The 13,516-nt window shown below is 44.3% G+C and overlaps 2 protein-coding genes across 7 annotated transcripts in view; one reads left to right on the forward strand and one right to left on the reverse strand.

The window, feature by feature from the left end:
- LOC103742731 (serine/threonine-protein kinase PLK1) overlaps positions 1 to 8,992 on the reverse strand; it is an 11,184-nt gene extending 2,192 nt beyond the window's left edge. For both annotated transcript variants that reach the window (XM_008843808.2, XM_008843809.2), the window contains exons 1-3: positions 8,873 to 8,992; positions 7,539 to 7,607; positions 1,472 to 1,621 (exon numbers count right to left, since the gene is read on the reverse strand). The gene's annotated coding sequence lies outside the window, so the exon portion shown is untranslated. The remainder of the gene's footprint in view (positions 1 to 1,471; positions 1,622 to 7,538; positions 7,608 to 8,872) is intronic.
- A 140-nt stretch (positions 8,993 to 9,132) lies between these two features.
- The window catches only part of Palb2 (partner and localizer of BRCA2), a 32,349-nt gene continuing 27,965 nt past the window's right edge, over positions 9,133 to 13,516 (forward strand). For 4 of the 5 annotated variants that reach the window (XR_003851232.1, XM_029568664.1, XM_029568665.1 and 1 more), the window contains exons 1-2: positions 10,149 to 10,338; positions 13,219 to 13,278. Coding sequence is in view for 4 of the 5 variants with exons in the window: in XM_029568664.1 (XP_029424524.1) it covers positions 10,258 to 10,338; positions 13,219 to 13,278 (141 nt within the window). In the remaining variant the exon portion in view is untranslated. Of the gene's footprint in view, positions 9,348 to 10,148; positions 10,339 to 13,218; positions 13,279 to 13,516 lie in introns of those variants that run through there. The other variant, XM_008843810.2, reaches the window with a different exon arrangement.

The following is a 13,516-nucleotide window of genomic DNA, read 5'->3' on the forward strand; positions in this document are numbered from 1 at the left end:
GAGCTATTTTATCTTTGGCTGTGTGAACTTTCCCTGGGGAGACAAAAACAAATGCCAAATCAACCTCAGGGCACCAACGATTCCACCGCAGTCTAACTTGGTGAATCAGTGAGTGTATTGCTCTTACTTACAGAGCATGGGTGACCACAAAACAGCTGCACCATGAAGAGTCTTTATCCAGCACGGGTGAGGACATCTCCACAGCTGCCTGAATAGAGCTCCCCCACCCCTTCAGCTAAACTTCCACATTCTATGTGCTCTACTTTATCCCAAGATGAGACCATAGGCAGCCTGGGCAGAATTACATACAGCTTGGGAGCAAGAGTAGGAAGAGTGCTTGGAATCTTCAGGTGAGGTTCTACTGACCCTCCCCAACCCCTCTTCTATGATAGAAGGACCACAAGCCTGATCTTGAGTGTCTCTTACAACCAGCCCCAGCTAAGCCATTATCAGCCCCTGACCCATAGAAACTGTGGGGTAGCAAATCTGTGCTGTTTTAAGCTGTTATGTTTTGTCAAATGACATACACCAATAGATCATCAACAGAGGCCTGAAGAACTTTGTCTATATCTACTTGGAGCTTGTTCTCAAGAACTCTCCAAACACTGGCGATAGTGAGTAGAGGCAGAATCTACTTGGAGCTTGTTCTCAAGAACTCTCCAAACACTGGCGATAGTGAGTAGAGGCAGAATCTACTTGGAGCTTGTTCTCAAGAACTCTCCAAACACTGGCGATAGTGAGTAGAGGCAGAATCTACTTGGAGCTTGTTCTCAAGAACTCTCCAAACACTGGCGATAGTGAGTAGAGGCAGAATCTACTTGGAGCTTGTTCTCAAGAACTCTCCAAACACTGGCGATAGTGAGTAGAGGCAGAATCTACTTGGAGCTTGTTCTCAAGAACTCTCCAAACACTGGCGATAGTGAGTAGAGGCAGAATATGTAACAGTCAAAGTCAATGCTTGGAGACCTTACCTCATGATACAAGTTTAGTGTGATCTATAATATTAACTTCAAAAGACAACTGCTGCCTAAAATGTCTGTGAGTTCCAGGTCAGCTGGGGCTACAGGGAGACCCTGCCTCAAAAAGACCAAAATAAATAAATAAAAATAAAGAAGTAGTTAAAAACAAAAACCAAAAAACCCTGTGAGCTAGAAAAGGAACAAAGTGCATTCCAGGGGGATGCAAAAGCCCTTAGGCCGAAGCTGGTCTGCATCTCTGGGGAACTGAGGAATTAACTCCCTGGGCAGAACAAAGACACAGCAGGTGCAGATATAGAGAGGTGGCCTATCAGCTACCTACAAGAGGAGCTGGAGTAGAAAAAGGCCTGAGCCACATCATGGAGGGCTCTGGATGTCAGGCTAACCCTAGTCCATAGGAAAGCAGCAAAGACCATACAGAAACAGGCCTGGTCAGCCCCAGCCCCGTGCTGGCTACGCCGGCCTGCCTTCTCCTGAGGCCCCACAGCACTTACCTTGCCGCACCAGCCCTCGTTCAGCAGGCTTGGAGGCGTTGACACTGTTCAGTTGCTGCAGCATGTCACTTAGGTGACACTGGACCGCCTCATTGGTCTCCCGAACGACTGGTTCTTCCTTTTCCCGTGGATGCTTGGGCTGTGAGTTCTCTGTGCCCAGAAAGGTGACATGGTCATTGGCCAGGCACACAATGGAGGAGAGAGCGTTGGACTGTTAGGGTCCGTGACTCGATGGGTCCCCTCCAGGTAACAAATACACGGGATTGGAGATGTAAAAATCAAGCAGTCTTTACTTTCCAGCTAGCTGGGGTCGACCGGCTTCCTGAGACATGCAAGTCTGGTCAGAACGATCGACCCCCATTCAGTTTCAGGTACAGATTATATAGGCCCACATAGTCATTACACAAAAAGCATTCCTCAGCAGACACTTTAATCAATCATCTTCTAAAAGCTATAGTTTCGGTTAAACATCTTTTCCAGGAAGGGTAGATCTGGTGTAAGCCTGGTGCAACTTCCCTCTTTTGTTCCTTATCGGTTATCTGGTATGTGCAAACAGGCCTACAGGACACATTGTAAATCAACTGAGTCAGGGGTCCAGGGTCCAGGAAGGAGGTTTACAGCACTTCAATTCTTAGCATTTCAACTAGGTTAATCATCCATGTGTGGTAGATACAATCAGGCAGAACAGGCAAGAGGATCCAGGAAGGTGGACGGCTGAGTGAGCTACACTGCATGGCAGGATGGATCCATAGGCCTTTACGTAAAAGCCTAAGAGACTGCTCCACTCCACGTTTTGCTCTACAAACTTATATAACCTGAGTCTAAGGGGATGCACATTGAAGCACAGGTGGTTCTGTCTTTAGGCTTGCAGGATTCATTTTCCCAAACCAAAACTTGCTACTTTTCCTGGGTAATAGGAATTTCTTAAGTTTTCAATAAACAAACTACCATGCTGTGATAATATTCAAGATCTGATTTTAAAACTCCAGCAAAAAAGAGACAGTGTTTATAGAATATAAAAAAAAAACGAATCTGTCCAAATAGTTACCAAACTATGGGAAGCATACACAGGGATTCATCATATGATTCTCTCTACCTTTGGGCAGGCTTGAAAATTTCTATAAAACCGTTTTCTTTTTCTTAATCCTACACGTTCAGAATCAGAACCAAAAGAAAATAAAGTAACCCTTAAAATAGTATTAATCATAGCCTCCCTCTGCCCCAAATAAGATAGAAATCCAGGAATAAGTCACTAGCATGAATAACAAAATAAGAAAATTGGAGAGAGGGGGCAGTCATTCATTATAGCACAGTCTCAATAAGCTAGGAAGGAGAAACATCATTCAATAGCATGCTTGAAGCCCTGGGTTAACCACAGCACCACAAAAGAGTAAAGGAAAACAAAGGAAAAAGACCAAGAGGCTAGGAAGGTAACTCATTTGGTAGAGTGCTTGCCTAGCATGCACAAGGCCCTGGGTTCTACTCCATTATAGCATAAACTGAGCATGGTGGTGCAATCCTGTAATCCCAGCACCAGGGAGGTGAAAGCAGGAAGAGCACAAGTTCAAGGTCACCTTTGGCTACATGAAACATTTCAAGAAAAAGAAAAACTACAAGGATAATAATTGTTGGAGGCAAGATTCAACTGTGGGTGCTAAAATTAGTGGGCAACAGTTTAAGATGAAACAGTTTTGAAAGCAGTTCCCTACAAGACACTGATTAAACAGGAGAACCATAACTTTGCAGTAGAGAGACCCACTGATGTCATATAACCAAGTAAGAGAAAAATCAAGGGGCTGGAGAGGTGGCTTAGTGGTAAAGAGTGCCTGCTCTTCTTGCAGAGGACCAGGCTTTGGTATCCAGTACCCATGTCCAGAAACTCACAATCACCTGTAACTCCATCAGGAGACCAATGCCTCTTCCAGACTCTGGGCACCTGCACTCATGCACACGCACCAACACATAGATAAAGAAAGATAGACAGACAGATAGCTAGACAGACATGCACCTTAAAAACAAAACCAACATTTCTCCTGACTCAACACGCTAAGAATAACGCATCCATTCTGCAGTATTCTTACCCAAGATGCAGAACCTTGATACAATCATGAAGAAACATCAAATCCAATAGGAAATAACTCACCAGTGCCCTTTGAAAGTATCATGTCACAGAGAAGAGCAAAAACAGGCTGGAGGAAACTGAGGACTCAGAACACCTGGGTTCGAATCCCAGCACCCACAGAGCAGCTAACAACTGTCTATAACTCCAGTCCTAGGGGATCCGACAGCCTCTTCTGACCTCTGAGGGCATTGCATGACACCAGTGCACTTACCTACATGCAGTACATGTATACACACAAAATAAAAATAATTTTTTTTAAAGTTTTAAATTAAAAATATTTTTAAATTTTTTTCTGAGAAAATGGTTCAGTGAATAAAGTGCTTGCAAACTGTTTGGATCTCCAGAACCTATATAAATAGGGGGTGGGCATGGCTGCCCAGTAACTCCAGTACTTCAAAGCCGAGACAGAAGATTCCCAGAGCAAGCTAGTCGTATTGGTGAGGTGTGGGTTCAACTGAGAGACTCTGCCTCAATGAATAAGATGGAGGGTGATCAATGAAAACTCCCAGTGTCAGTCTTGGGCCTCTACATACATTGGCACACACATGTGCAGCCACATACATGTGAACATGCATATACACCTGCATGCCATATACACATACAAAATAGATAAAGAGAAAGCCTTGGGACTGGGAATGTACCTCAGTCAGCAGCATGCACAAAGCCCTGGGTAGGATTCCTAGCACCATATAAGAACTGGGCACAATGGCATACACATGTGATACCATCCTTGGCTACACAGTGAATTTGAGGCCAGTCTGGGCTACATGAGACTCTGTCTTAAAAACCAGAAGACAGAGACAGAGACAGAGAGACTGACAGACACTGACTGAATGTGGTGGTAGGTACCTGTAATTTTCACACTCAGGAGACAAAGGCGGGTCCACAAGTATAGGCCAGCCTATGCTACATAATCTGGACCTTATCTCAAAAATTAAAGCAGAGAAGTGCTTGAATAGAAAAAAAAGTTGGAGAACTCATATGTTCTAATTAAGAAACTTAACTACAGGGCTGGCAAGATGGCTCAGCAGGTAAAGGCATTTGCTACTCATCAAGCCTGATGATCCGAGTTTGAGCCCTGGAACCTTCATGGTAGAAGGAGAAAATTGATTCTTATCACCACATGTGCCCTGTGTCCCCTAGCTCCTGCCACATATACACAATGAATAAACAAATATAATTTAGAACCACCTAACTACAAAGCTAAGTAAGTGTGGTGGAACAGGACTATAATTCCGATGCTTGAGAAACTGAAGCAGGACTGAGAGTCTGAGGCTGGCCTGGGCTACAGAGTAAGCCTTATCTCAAAACCAGAAAACAAGTCCTTTAATCCCAGTACTTGGGAGGCAGAAGCAGGTGGATCTCTGTGAGTTCAAAGCCCACCTGGTCTACATAGGGAGTTCCAGGCTAGCTGGGGCTAAAGGGAGACCCTGTCTCAAAAAGACACTGCCCCCCCCCAAAAAAAACCAGAAAACAAAAAACAGCACAGGCCTGGAAAGACAGCTCAGCTCTTGCAGAGAACCAGGATTCAGTTCCCAGCACCAATATGGTAGCTGACAAGAGTCTTTAACTACAGTTCCAAAGGATTTGACACCCTCTTCTGGCCTCCTCAGGCACCTGCATGCACATGGTACACTTACACAAAAGCAGACAAAACACTCATACACATTAAATAAAAATAAATCTTAAAGGGGCTGGAGAGATGGCTCAGTGGTTAAGAACACTGGCTGTTCTTGCAGAAGACCCAGGCTCAAATCCCAGCACCCACATGGCAGCTAACAACTGTCTGTAACTCTAATCCCAGGGGATCTGACAGCCTCTTCTGACATCCGAGGGCAATGCAGGACACAGGTGCACTTACCTATATGCAGGAAATACACTCATACACATAAAATTAAAATTAAAATAAAAAACAGTAGGCCGGATGTGGTGGCGCACGCCTTTGATTCCAGCACTTGGGAGGCACAGGCAGGCGGATTTCTGTGAGTTCAAGGCCAGCCTGATCTACACAGTGAATCCCAGGCCAGCTGGGGCTACAGGGAGACCCTGTCTCAAAGAGGCCAAAAAAAAAAAAGTTCTTTATTTTTTTCTAATTTTATTATTTTTATTTTATGCGTATGCGTGTATTGCCTCCATGTAGGTAAGTGCACCTGTGCTGTGCAATGCCCACGGAGGTCAGAAGAGGCTGTCGAATCCCCTGGGACTGGAGTTACGGACAGTTGTTAGCTGCCATGTGGGTGCTGGGATTCGAACCCGGGACTTCTGCAAGAACAACCAGTACTCTTAACCACTGACCCATCTCTCCAGCCCCAAGTTCTTTATTTTAAAAACATTTTAAACTTGTGCTGGGACTGGTGTTCAGCTACTCAGGAGGCAGAGGCAGCTGGGGAGAGGCCAGCCTGGTGTACATAAGTTCCAGGCCAAGAGGCCTGCCAGGGCTGCCTATATAAATAATTTTAAAACAAAAAACAAAAAAATGAAGAAAAAGAGATGACGGTATAGATAGCACAGTTATGAATTGTTTACCTACCATGTGAGAGGCCCTAGATTCAATCTTCAGTATTGCTAAGTAAGTAAATAAGACATACATAAATTTTTTGTGTATCAAAGGACATTGTCAAAGAGGGAAAAAAAACCAATTCCAGAATGGGAAAAATATTTGCTAATCCTGAGTCTGATAAGGATTTAATATTCAGAGTACACTAAAATCTCCTATAACTCAAAAAAACACAATATAATCTAAAAAATGGCAAAGAGTTGAACAGACATTTCTGTAAAGAAGATATACAAATGGCCAAGGTACACATGAAAATATATTCAACATCATTAGTCATGAAAGAAACACAAATCAAAACCACACTAAGCTACTATTTCATGCCCACTAGGATGACTATCAATCAAAAGATGGAAAATAGCCACAGCTGGTAAGGATGTGAAGAAACTGGAACCCTGGGCACTGCTGATGGGAACACAAGATAGTGTGGCCAGTGTGGAAACACAGAATCACTATCTGACCCAGCAGTTCCACATGTAAGTACATTCAATCAACTGAAGTTAGAGACTTGAATAGATACTTGTACAACAACGTTCACTACAGCTTATCCGCAACAGCCAGAAGGAAGAAACAACCTACGTGTCTGTGAACAGAAAAATTGTATAAACAAATGTGGGATGCACAAACAAAAGAACAGTATTAGCTATGGAAAGGAACAGAGTTCTAATATGACACAGCATGGATGAATCTTACTTATGCTTTGTGTCCCAGGCACACTACAACATTGTAGAATAATTTTACCATTGTATTTTGTTTTGGTATAAAGGGATATTCTTTTTTTTTCATTTTATAAAATGTATAAAAAATGTACCTAACATAATGAAAATGCTATATAACTACAGCATTGAGAAAATAATGACAGGGCCCAGTATGGTGGCGCACACCTTTAATCCCAGTACTCAGGAAGCAGAAGCAGGTAGATCTCTGTGAGTTCAAGACCAGCCTGGTCTACATAGTGAGTTCAAGGCCAGTTGGGGCTATAGGGAGACCCAGTCTCAAAAACAACAACAACAACAAAAAAAAAAATGACAAGAAAAATGCACAAGTTCAGTTTGTACACAGCTCCTCCTTCTACCTCCCTGCCCTGTCCCTCCCCCACTGTGTCCTTCCCCATTTCATGTCCTATGTCTTCAGTTACCCTCCCCAACCTCTTCTTTAAAGCCTCTTTATTCCCCCATGGTAAGGGCCCCATACTAATTTCTGGATTCTCCTCATCTGATATTCTCCTTTGAACATTTTTGTATATTCAATAAATCTAATTTGCTTAAGAAAAAAAAACAAGAATAGGAAATGTACAACAGACATGACAAAATTTTCTCTATCCTGCTAATGCAGCACTTAGTGGGAATCAATCACAGGTATGCACTCTGGAGCTGCCTTTTGTACCTTACCTTGCCATTGAGAACAATGTTCTGGCTTCCACACAACACAGATTGGCAACTAACTTTGTTCCCAGATGCCTGAAAGGAAACAGAAAACTGGGCTGAACAATCTGAGAGGGTTACTAGGCTATAGGTGTTCACCAAGAAACCTCATATTGCAGAGAAAATATCTTTAAATGAATAGTAGTATAACATAGGATGGGGGCTGGGGTATGATATTGCACACCTACAATCCCAGCTCTTGGCAGGATTATGAGTTTGAAGTTAGCCAGAAACGCACAGTTGAGAGACCCAGTCTCCAAAAACCAAAATAGGGAAGGGAGGGAGGGAGGGAGGGAGGGAAGGAAGGAAGAGGAGGGAGGGAGAGGGGAGAAGGGAGGGGAGCCAAGGCTTGGGCCTAGCTCAGTGGTACAATGTCCTGGTTTTGATCCACAGTAACCCCAACATATAAAATAGAATTAATCTGAGATAGCGAAAGAGCAAGGATGGATTAGGAACTAAAAGTTCAAGAAATGGATTCAGAATTTCTATCTGGTTGATCTAAAGTTTAGTGACCACAGGCAGACAGATGTGCATTCCAACCCCAGTTTCATACTTCGGGTTTTACAGCCCTAAATGAGGATAATGACTCTACCATAATCATGATTATGAAAATATGAAGAAAAAAATGATAGTAACTTTAACTGGGCGCTTGCTTTGTTTCCAGCATTTTATACATGTTATTGTGTTGACTATTAGAAACTTAATAACTTTTTAGCATGCTAATGGGCTATGAAATATTATTTAAAAAAATAGTTTCACCCTTATAGATGTGGTGGCTCATGCCTTTAACCCCAACACTGAGGAGGCAGAGGCAGGCAGATCTCTGTGAGATCAAGGCCAGTCTGGTCTACATAGCAAGATCCAGGCTAGCTGGGGCTACAAGGACATCCTTTCTTAAAAAAAAAAAATAAATAAAACACCAAAGTTTTAAAGGAAGGGCCCAAAGCCTGAAGCTGTAATTAATATTAGGATGGATAGGATCTGTTCTGTATTCCAGACGATACTTTATCTCCACAGGAAAATCAGCGATGTTTTATATATATACACACACACACGTAATATTACCACACTCCTACATATATCTATATACATACAGACACACACGTATGTATATACATCCTAATCTGGGCATGCACGGACTAAATCAGACGATACGGATAGCGTGGCTAGGTCATCCCCAAGGAACAGACAAGGGGAGCAGGGGTGGGTGCAGCAGGGGCCCGAGGGGACGCCGCCCAGGCCTCCAGAGGCATGCAGGGGCCGCGGGCCAGTCGGCAGAGGCCGGGTCCTCTCTCGCGCACCGTCTCGATGTATTCCGACTTGTTGTAGAGCAGCTCGCCCAACTCCATGGCTGCCTCTCCTCTGGGCACCTCAGGATCCTGTCACAGTCTCGCAGGTTGACAGGAGAGACACTGCCTACTTCCGGCTGTCCTTCCACTTCCGTTCTCCGCGTCCCGCCCCTTGGCGCTCAACGACAGCTCGTCTCTCCCATAGGCGGCCGCGCTTAGCGGTCCCGGGCTGCGCGTGCGCAGACGGAGTGGCGGTGTTAATTGGTCAGAGCGGCTGGCGCGCGCCTCATGCGTGAACCAGCCGGTTGCGCACTGAGGGTAGCGGGTGTATCCTGTTCTTTCCCGGGTTGCCTCCGGGCCCAGCAAGGCCCTGCTGAGTCCCGGTGATCGCAGGCCCCAGGCTGGCGCTGGTTGGCGCTGGCGTTCGGCCTCCACCCCGATGGAACTGCCTCCGGGGACGCCCCTCAGCTGTGCAGAGAAGGAAAAGGTGCCCGGGGTGCGGGAAGGGGGCCCACAACTCAGACCCCTCTTTCCAGGACTTCAGCCTTGGCTGGGTTTCCTCCCCTGGGGCCGCAGTGTCCTGCCACCTACGCAGGAGGTCAAAGCCGGCGTTGCTCAGGTCGTGGCGTTTAAAAAGGAAGTAAGCGGAGCTTCCAGGAACCGAGCATAATTACAGGACGTAAACTTTGTAGATAATCTAAAATCCCCCTTAGCGTCTCCCAGCTGTAGCCTTGACCTCTCTCAAGTTAATCTTTTTTAAATCTATTTTATTATGTGTATGAGTGTATTGCCTGCATGTATGTAAGTGCACCGTGTCGTGCAATGCCCGTGGAAGTCAGAAGAGCACATTGGATCCCCTTGAACTGGAGTTCCAGGCAGTTGTGGGGTCATGTGGGTGCTGGGAACCGAACTGAGGTCCTCTGCAAGAGCAGCCAGTCCTCTTAAACTTTGAGCCATCTCTCCAGCCGCAACCAAGTAAGTCTTTTAACAGTCTTGTACTTCTAGATAATGTGTTTACATTAGGGAGGGTTTTCACCTGTAAAAAGCATTATTTATTGGAGAGGGGAATATCTAAAATGTATGATCTGAATGATTCTTCAAAATTTTTATTCTCCAAATTAGAATAGACAGGAAAGATAGATATTGTATATAATATGTATGTATTATTGGATGTATGTGTATGAAAATTTTAGAAGTGCCCATATTTTTTAAAAGTTTTTCTTTTTTTTTTTTTTTTGGAGACAGGGTCCTGCTGTGTAGCCTGGCTAGCCTGGAATTCACGGTATAGACCAAGTTGGCTATGTAGACCAAGTTGGCCTTGAACTCAAGAGTTCAAATGCTGGCATTAAAGGCATGTGGCCCCCACACCTGGCAAATATTTATTCTTATTTTTAATTATGTGTGTATCATTGTGGTGGTCTGTGCAGTTGTCCAAGACCACAGGTGTTGGACCCTTTGGAGCTGGATTTAAGGCAGTGGTGAGTAGCCTGACATGGGTGGTGGGATCCAAACTCAAGTCCCGTGGAAGAGCAGCAAGCACTCTTAACCACTAAGCCATCTCTCTGGTCCCTGCCCTCATTTCTTTAGGGCTCTATTGCTCAACTGCAAGACTAGATTGTTTCCAGGTTTTTGTGCTTGATTAGATTCCACATCAGTTCATCAGTCTTATCCTGGCTGTCCCTTGCCTTCTAGTACAGGTGAGAAGAATCATTTACAAATAAACACTAAAACTCCCAGATACTGGTAATGTTAGTGAGAAGAAGGCAAGAACAGAGGTTAAGAACACAGACTAAGGATGGGCTTGGCAGTGCATGCCTTTAACCCCAGCACTCAGGAAGCAGAGAATCTCTGTGTGTTCAAGGCCAGCCTGGTCTACATAGTGAGTTCCAGGCTAGCTGGGACTAGAGGGAAACCCTGTCTCAAAAAGACCAAAAAAAAAAAAAAAAGAAAGAAAGAAAAAACACAGACTCTGAGCTCTTCCTGTGTGGGGCTTTTAAATGGAGTCATTATCATAAATTGTAGCATCCTGGATAAACTGCTTTATCTGTGTTCAGTTATGCTCTGTAAAAGGAAGATGATAGTAGAATCTACTTGTTAGGGTTGTTGTTGAGTCAATTACATTAATGTCACTTACAAAGATCCCTATCAGCAATTTAGGCATATGAAAGTATCAACCATTTATTTATTTATATTTTTATTTTATGTGTATGAATGTAATCACCTGCATGTGTGTTAAGTGCACCCATGTTGTGCAGTGCCCACAGAGGTCAGAAGGTGGCATCGGATCCCCTGGAACTGGAGTTACAGATGGTTGTTAGCCACCATGTGGGTGCTGGCGATAGAATCCGGTTCCTCTGCAAGAGCAGTCTCAACCACTGAGCCATCTCTTTTATTATCGTGTATTCAAAAATGGATACGGGCAGAGGTGACTTTAGTGCAGAAGTGCTAGAGTCAGCAACGTGCTCTGAAAACTTTTAAAATAAATGGTTAATTAAAGTTCACTTAGTTTTGGCTGTGGCTTGACTCCTGGGCTTTCAGTGCATTTTCATCTGTCAAAAAGAACCTCAGTCTCACAGAAAACCATTGTATGTTGAAGTGTTTAAGTTGCCATTTTATTGGTCTTTTCTCTTTGCCACCTCCAATTCCCCTTTCCCAATGAAAGCAATGTCAAGTTAAAAAAAAAAAATAAAGGTCCAGGGGCTCGAGAGATGGCTCAGCAGTTAAGAACACTGGTCATTCCTGCAGAAGACCCAGGTTTGAAACCCAGCACCCACATGGCAGCTAACAACTGTCCATAACTCCAGTCCCAGGGGATCCGACAGCCTCTTCTGACCTCCGCAGGCATTGCGAGTTATGGACAGTTGTTAGCTGCCATGTGGGTGCTGGGATTTGAACCCGGGTCTTCTGCAAGAACAGTGTTCTTAACTGCTGAGCCTTCTGCCTATAGCTTTTTTAAATTTTAAAGACAGAGTCTTATGTATCCCAAGCTGGTCTTGAACTTGCTAGGCAATCAAGGATGGCCTTGAATTCACACCCCGCCCCCCACCGTGGGGCATTACAGATGTACCTCACCAGACTGGGTTTATATAGTACTGGGGATCAAACCCAGGCCTGAGTACAATTAGGCCAGCACTGTACCAACTGAGCTACATCCCCATCCCTGTTTGTTTTGTTTTTAAAGGTGTATACTGGTGATAGAAATCTGATTATTGTCTGAAGGATGAATGAAAGATGTGGGTGACTTTGCTGCTGAGAGAATCTCAGAAGCCAAAGAAAATCTAAGCTTTCAGAGACTAGTGATTTGGCATAGCCCAATTAAATTTATTCATAAAAGTTTTTTTAGTGCCTGGCTGGGAACTCGGCAGTAAAAGCTCCTACCTCCTTTACTGGCCTTGTTCTTCAGATATATTGAACCCATTCTGCCATGGAACTTTCCCATTTGTGATGTCCTCTATCTATCCCCCGGCCTCCCCAAACCTAGCCCCTTCAGGTCTAAGTGCAAATGGTAGCCCTTAGAAAAGTCTCTGTGACTATACTCCCTGAAGTATTATCTTCAGGAAACTAATTTCTCATTTTACCACTTGATTAGGTGTTTATTACCACTTTTTTTTGTGGTCATTTTGAGACAGGGTCTCCTGTAGCCCCAGCTGTCCTGGACCTCACTATGTAGACCATGCTGGTCTTGAACTCACAGAGATCTGCCTGTCTCTGCCTCCCTAGTGCTGGGATTAAAGGCAGGTGCGTGCTACCATGCCCGGCTATGAAATCTTATCTGTAGTCTTGCTTATTATCTATATTCCTCACTACATGGAAATTGCCTTAACTACCTTGTACTCCTGACACCCACAGAGGGTGTCTATTATTGCAAGTGCTAGGGATGCCTTGGCCATTAATAAGATTCATTGCTTTAGTCATGGGTAACAGATCTTACGTTGATGGAATGAAACAAGAAAATGGACAGCACAGTGTGTGGTGCACTAAATTCTGTGATGAGGGGAGCACAGAGGAGGGAGGGAGTATCTAAATTGGGCTTGAACAAGAACCTAGAAGTCTGTCCCCGGGGAAATAATCCTGCAAACTGAGTGCTTGATGAACCTAAGAACCTAGGAATCATCGTCAAAGGGAAGAAATATTCTGGGTGACAGGAACCATTCTTACGTAGGTCCTGAGAGAACTTGGTGCTTTGTAGGAACTGAGGGTAGGTCTGGATGGAGACCTGCTCCTCCCTCTGAGTCTGACTGAGGAATGCTGCTGAGCACCGCTGCCTAGGTTTGCAGTCTCAGGTCTGCTAGGCACTGTATCCCTTCCCTCTGACTTCACTTTTCCATTGTTCAGGATTGTTGATGTTTTTCTTTCAGTTGAAGGAAAAGTTAGCATATTTGAAAAAGGAATACAGCAAGACACTGGCTCGCCTTCAGGTAGGTGAATCATATTCTGTCAAATTAAGGTGTTGCACAAATTATATAAAAACATTTTGAGCTGGGTGTGGTGGTACATGTCTTTAGTCCCAGTGCTTAGGAGGCAGAGGCAGGCGGATCTCTCTGAGTTCGAGGCCAGCCTGGTCTCCATTAGTGAATCCAGGCCAGCTGCAGCTACAGGGAGACCTTGTCTCAAAAAGACCAAAAAATAATATATATATACGTATATATATATATA

Source organism: Nannospalax galili, unplaced genomic scaffold (genome assembly GCF_000622305.1).
Source record: "Nannospalax galili isolate Female #2095 unplaced genomic scaffold, S.galili_v1.0 scaffold381, whole genome shotgun sequence".
NCBI lineage: Eukaryota > Metazoa > Chordata > Mammalia > Rodentia > Spalacidae > Nannospalax > Nannospalax galili.